The 6,577-nt window shown below is 44.6% G+C and overlaps 1 protein-coding gene across 13 annotated transcripts in view; it reads left to right on the top strand.

Moving 5' to 3' along the window:
• The window catches only part of DOCK9 (dedicator of cytokinesis 9), a 333,393-nt gene that overhangs the window by 249,297 nt on the left and 77,519 nt on the right, over window positions 1-6,577 (top strand). For all 13 annotated transcript variants that reach the window (XM_023740328.1, XM_023740325.1, XM_023740322.1 and 10 more), the window contains 3 exons: window positions 1,900-2,046; window positions 2,407-2,490; window positions 3,361-3,472. In XM_023740328.1, the coding sequence (XP_023596096.1) occupies window positions 1,900-2,046; window positions 2,407-2,490; window positions 3,361-3,472 (343 nt within the window). The remainder of the gene's footprint in view (window positions 1-1,899; window positions 2,047-2,406; window positions 2,491-3,360; window positions 3,473-6,577) is intronic.

Below are 6,577 nucleotides of genomic sequence, written 5' to 3'. Positions count from 1 at the left end.
GCCGGCGGCGTTGGTCACACTCAGTGCTGTGCCATCCGGCGGCATAGGTCACACTCAGTGCTGGGCGGCCGGCGGCGTTGGTCACACTCAGTGCTGGGCAGCTGGCACCACTGTTTGTTTCCCACTCAGTGCTGGGCAGCTGGCACCACTGTTTGTTTCCAGAACTTTTTCATCACCCCAAACAGAAACCCTGTACTCATTAAAAAATACCTCCCTTCTCCCTCCCCCTGCCCGTGGTAGCCACTCATACACTCTTTGCTTCTCTGTGTTTGCTTATTCTAGATTTAAAATAAAGAAAGAAAACTTGTTGCTGTTGAATAGATTCCAACTCATAGCAACCCTATAGGTCAGAGTAGACTGCCCCATAGGGTTTCCAAGGCTATAATCTTTACGGAGGTAAGTGCACATCTTTCTCCTGTGAGTTCAAACTGCCGACCTTTTGGTTAGTAGCCAACTGTTTAACCATTGCACCACCAGGCCTCCTTCTATTCTAGGTGCTTTATATAAATGGGGTCATACAATATTTGTCCTTTTGGATCTGGCTTCTTTTGCATCACGTAATGTTTTCAAGGTTCATCAATATCGTAGCCTGTATTAGAATGCCATTCCTTTTTATGGCAAAATGAGATTCCATTGTCCGTATATACCCCATTTTGCTTATCCATTCATCTCTCGATGGACACTTGGGTTGGTTCCACCTTTTGGCTAATGTGAATAATGCTGTAGTGAACATGGGTATACAAGTATGCGTTAGACGCCTTGCTTTCAGTTCTTTGGGGTATATAAATGTAAAGAGAATGGAGAAATGTAAGGGGGCATCTAGCCCATGCCCTGCCCATTACAGGGTCTCAGGAAATTGTTCCAGTTATTGGGAATGGGGTGGGGGTGTGTGTGCACTGTGGCATCACATAGCAGAAAGAGCACAGGCTTTGGACTCATGGTAGCCCTGGGTTTGAATCCTCTGCCACTTGTTAGCTGTGTGCCGAGGACACAATTACCTAACCTCTCTGATCCTCCTTAAAATGAGGATTAAACTCATAAGGGATTCTGTAAGAATGTAATGAAAAAGTACATAAAAATATCTCATACAGTGCCTGACATGTAGAAGGTAGAGCATACGTGGTAACTGATTGCTAAGTAGTCTGGGTTTCTTTTCTTAGGAAAACATTGCTGATGGGGAACTTATTACACAAAGTTAATTTGAAGAGGGCCGCTTCTAAACTAGTTATGTACAGTCATCAGTCTATGTGTTTTCAGTTTCAATGCTTGAAGCCTAAACCCAAGCCAGTGTTTTCCAGGGAGGGATTTGGGAGTTACAGGCATAGGATCACTCAGTAAAAGTTCTTGCCCCTTCTTCGCCCACCCCCTGCCAAGCTCCTGAGTCAGATGGAGTAGAGGCTGGATCTACATTTTTACAAACACTTCCAAGGTGTTTATTACACTGACGTTTGAGAGCCCAGGGTCTAATCCATAGCATTTGTTTGAAGTATTTGAATATGTATATAGTACCTTAAGGAGTGCCTGGGTGGTGCAAACAGTTGACACACTCGGCTGCTAACTGAAAGGTTCGAAGTTCGAGTCTACGCCGGGGCACCTCAGAGAAAAGGGCTGGTGATCTACTTCTGAAAAATCAGTCACTGAAAATCCCACAGACCCCAGTTCCACTCTGACACATATGGGGTTGCCATGAGTCAGAATCAACTGCACGGCAACTAGGGTGTGTGTGTGTGTGTGTGTGTGTGTGTGTGTCTAGTACTTTGAAAGAAGAAAGAATAACTCACTTCATTTCAGATAAGAAGATTAGAATGCTGGACTTTTAAAATAGACTCGGAGAGATTTTTTGTTTCCCAAAGGCTACAACTCCAAAAATAATAAATGTTTGCTTAAAATTCTTTTTAGTTATTGCGAAACCAGAGGTTCCCTGCATCCTATCATCACGCAGTGGAAACTGTCGTTAATATGCTGATGCCACACATCACTCAGAAGTTCAGAGATAACCCAGAGGCATCCAAGAACGCAAATCATAGCCTTGCTGTTTTCATCAAGGTGAGTCTGTGCAGTGATGATGTCACTGAAATGACTAAAAGTGCGTTTAAGTAGCTCCCTAGCAGAGTGACGAGTATACAGTAGGTGTTCAGTCAGTGTCAGCTGTACAGCAGAGTGACGAGTGTACAGTAGGTGTTCAGTCGGCGTCGGCTGTACAGCAGAGTGACGAGTGTACAGTAGGTGTTCAGTCGGCGTCGGCTGTACAGCAGTGACTAGTATACAGTAGGTGTTTAGTCAATGTTGATTATATGTTTTCATGCTAAAGGATAAACTTATTAGCAATAAACATTGATTTGAACCCAACTTTCCAGAAAGGCTCGGGCCTGAAATACTTATCTTTGTGGGTTTTTTCCTCCACAGAGATGTTTCACCTTTATGGACAGGGGCTTTGTTTTTAAGCAGATCAACAATTACATCAGCTGCTTTGCTCCTGGAGATCCAAAGGTAGTATGGACATTATGCACTCTTCTTTTCTCCCTCTGATCACCCCTGGAAATCCACCTGTTTCTCTGGGTTCAGTCTGGATATTCTTTCAGTCCTGGAGGCACAACTCACTCCCCTCTCTGGGTGATACTGGCATTTGCGTTTCTACTAGTGTGAGATATTAAACCAGTTGGTATGGAGTCAGTGCCAACTCGTGGTGACCCCGCGTGTGTCATAGGAGAACCATGCTTCTTAGGGTTTTCAGTGACTGGTTTTTCAGATGTAGAACGCCACTTTCTAAGCAGCCTTTCGGTTAACAGCCAAGTGCTTGGTGAGCAACCATTTGCACCACCCAGGGACTCCAGTGTGAGATATTAGGGACACGCTAATCCCCGATGAGAACTGAATTTACCTGAAATGACTTCTCAGTGGCAAAACTAAAAGTATAGCTGTTGTGACTCAGTTTATTTAACAAGATTAACAAATAACCATGTAGCTTTTCTCTGGTAGAAATATCTCATTCTGCCTTTTCTCTTGGTTGTGTGTTGTTGTTTTTTTTTTTTTAACTTCTGCCTAATTAATTTTCTTATTGTATTGATTCTCTGTCTATAATTATAAGCTGTCTGAAATCATTTACTGAAGTTGGAAGAGCATAAATAATAAATACGCTAAGAGTCAGTAGAAGACATTGTTTAATAAAATGTGCTCTCAGCTTTCAAACAAATTCCTCCAGCCATCCTAAAATCACTAAAATGGAATAGAGAATGAAGTTCCAAGGGGTCAATGAACTAAAGACGGGGCGTGTTGATATTCCTAATAGGCTTTTTAGGGTGCTGAATAAGATAACCAGTGAGATGTTTAATTTATGACTACACTTTTTTTTTCCTGCAGACCCTTTTTGAATACAAATTTGAATTTCTCCGTGTGGTCTGCAATCATGAACATTATATTCCTTTGAATTTACCGATGCCGTTTGGAAAAGGCCGGATTCAAAGATATCAAGGTAATCTATCTTTCTTTATCTTAATCTTAATCTTTTCACAGAGAGAGCCACTTATATTTTATGAGAAAAGAGAATTGATCCAAACATGATATTAGAATTTTTAAAATTTTTTCATGAATTAAAAATGTTTCCTATTACATTTCCATTTTAAATGGTATTGATGAAAATGCTGTGTGGAGAACTTAACTTTTCAGCAAATTTATCAGACTACAGATTATGCTAGTATGACTTTTCATTGAAAAATTCCTTTGCTTAAACAATAGAAATCCATTTTACTTACTGTAGTTTATTTTTATTTGTTCCACTTTTTTTTTTCTTCTTATAAATTAGCTTTTCTTTCACCAACTGTGGAGTCAAATGACACTCCTGTAGGTAGGTGTGGGCTGGGATGCCGGCTTTCTTGCATTTTCCTCCTTTAAAAAGAATGCAAGTGGTTGCTGCGATGCTTATGTGCGCTGCTCACTTAGGCGTTCCCCAGATCCTTGGATCAGCATCTGCACTCACAATAAACCAGTGCATTTGTTTCCCCTGTAGCTAAGACGTGGCTCTGCCACCCAGGGAGGCATCTGGTCTGTTTTTCCTGGGGTCACCAGGTCCTCTAGAATGTTTCTTTGAAAAGGGAAAGAAACAAAAAGCCCTGCTTCATCCCCAAAATTCATTATTCCCCCATTTTCATAGCCCTTGTCCATAGTGGTGGCAGAAACCTAAATCACAAGCAGCACAGCTTTTTCATAGGCTTTTTATGTTTGCATGTTGAGTCCTTAAAGTGTTCTGTATCCTCTTTTTTAAGTTTGGGCTCATAGAGATTTCTTCGCCTTCACTTGTTAGTCTACAGGTCTGTCAAGTAATATTTATTGAATTTAGTGCCCTGAATGTGCTCAAGGAGAGAAAAACTGGGGAGGGTGCCACGCAACTATTGAAAACTCCTAAATCAACCGCCTGTGAAGTTCAGAGAAACGCACAAAACTCAGAGACATATTTATCTTCCCCCAAAGCAGACTGCCCCTCCTTTTGAGGAGAGAGAGGGAAATGAGACCCTGGCGTTGGCATTTGTGTGTTCCACAAACACCTACCCAGCACCCACTGTGTATCAGGAACTGCCCTAGCCTCCGCGGTCCTGTCTTGGATGGACATCCCTCGCTGTTTTGCAGAAGGAAAATACAGAGCATGTTAGATAGTTATAGGTGCTGAGTAAGGCGATATGAGAAGGGCGGGTACGGGCCAACATTTGAAGTTGGCAGGCAGGGAAAGCTTCACCAAGAAGGCGGCTTTGGAAGAATAGTCTAAAGAAAGTGAGGTAGAGTCCAGCACAACTAGATGGTGCCCGGCTACCACCACGGCCTCCACGAGGTCGAGTCCAGCACAGCTAGATGGTGCCCGGCTACCACCACGGCCTCCACCAGACCGAGCCCAGCACAGCTAGATGGTGCCCGGTTACCACCACGGCCTCCACCAGACCGAGCCCAGCACAGCTAGATGGTGCCCGGCTACCACCACGGCCTCCACCCGACTGAGCCCAGCACAGCTAGATGGTGCCTGGCTACCACCACTGACTGTTCTGAGGTCACAACAGAGGGTCCTGGACAGAGCTGAAGAAAAATGTAGAACAAAACTCTAACTCACAAAAAAAGACCAGACTTACTGGCCTGACAGAGACTGGAGAAACCCCGAGAGTATGGCCCCCGGACACCCTTACAGCTCAGTAATGAAGTCACTCCAGAGGTTCACCCTTCAGCCAAAGATTAGACAGCCCCATAAAACAAAACAAGACTAATGGGGCACACCAGCCCAGGGATAAGGACTACTTCTTGTAGGCAGGCGGGGACAGGAAAGCTGGTAATAGGGAACCCAAGGTCGAGAAGGGAGAGTGTTGACATGTCATGGGTTTGTTAACCAATGTCATAAAACAATATGTGTACTAACTGTTTAATGAGAAACTATTTGTTCTGTAAACCTTCACCTAAGGTACAATTAAAAACTTTTTTTTTTTTGAAAAAGACAGTGAGGGATTGATGGACCTTTGTCTGTGTCTGAGGAGAAAGTGTTCTGGGCTGGGGAACAGCGAGGCATTTAGAGGCCTTGGCTCCAGCTCCAACCTGTCTCTCTGGTCTCCCTCCCCACTGCTCCCCATGTTTCTGACACACCTGCTTCCTCCAGCTCCTCAGATATGTTGCGGAGGCAGACCCAGGCCCACCTGTGACCCGCCTCAACCTTAAATAGCCACCTCCCTGCAGGACCCTCGTCTTCCTTCCCAGCCAGTCACTCAGCACCTCCTAGGTTGGGCTCCCTCTCCTCAGACCCTGACTGGAGTTACTTGCTCTTTCTCCCTTCCTTCCTCATCTGCACCCTGTATCCCCTAGCCTCACCTACTCCTGCCCCTCACAGTGAGTAACTGGCCCACCCATGTTTGGGAACTGTGGCTTCCTCTTTCACCCGGCAGGTGCAGGGAGCACTGCTTCACCTGAGTGGCTGCTCACTGAGCGTGTTAATGCCCGTTCTGCCCCCCGACCCAGCAAGGCCCAGTGATTTATCCTGTAGCAAAGCGTGAAATGGAAACTCTTCCGATGCCCGCAGACTCTGCAGCCAGTTTATACAACCTCTTAGGAACTCTCCGGGGTATTTGATGGCAGGAGAGGCTGCCCTGTGCAAGTGGGTATGGGTTCTGCACTGATAGGAGCAACCTAGTTGCCGTTGAGTAGATTCTGACTCATGGCAACCCTACGTGTGTCAGAACAAAACTGTGCTCCATAGGGTTTTCAGTGGCTGATTCTTCAAAAGTAGATCACCAGACCTTTCTTCAGAGGTGCCTCTGGGTGGATTCGAACCTCCAACATTTTGGTTAGCAGCTGAGCAGGTTAGCCATTATACCACCCAGGGACTCCATACTGATAAGAATAAATGTTATTTTTAAGCATTCTTCTTCCTCTCTCCCTTCTTACCTGCTTCTCTACCTGTATATCTCTCATGCACACACACGTGTGCAAGTAAACTCATAAGTAGTTTCTTCTGAAGGGTTTATTTGAATTCAAGCTCTGAACTATATATGGAAGAACTAGGCTTAATAATCATAAAGCGTGACCATGACCGTTCTGGAAAACGAACACT

Source organism: Trichechus manatus, unplaced genomic scaffold, assembly GCF_000243295.1.
Source record: "Trichechus manatus latirostris isolate Lorelei unplaced genomic scaffold, TriManLat1.0 scaffold00153, whole genome shotgun sequence".
Lineage (NCBI taxonomy): Eukaryota > Metazoa > Chordata > Mammalia > Sirenia > Trichechidae > Trichechus > Trichechus manatus.
Note: the sequence above shows the minus strand (reverse complement) of the source record. Positions and strands in the feature narration are given on the sequence as shown.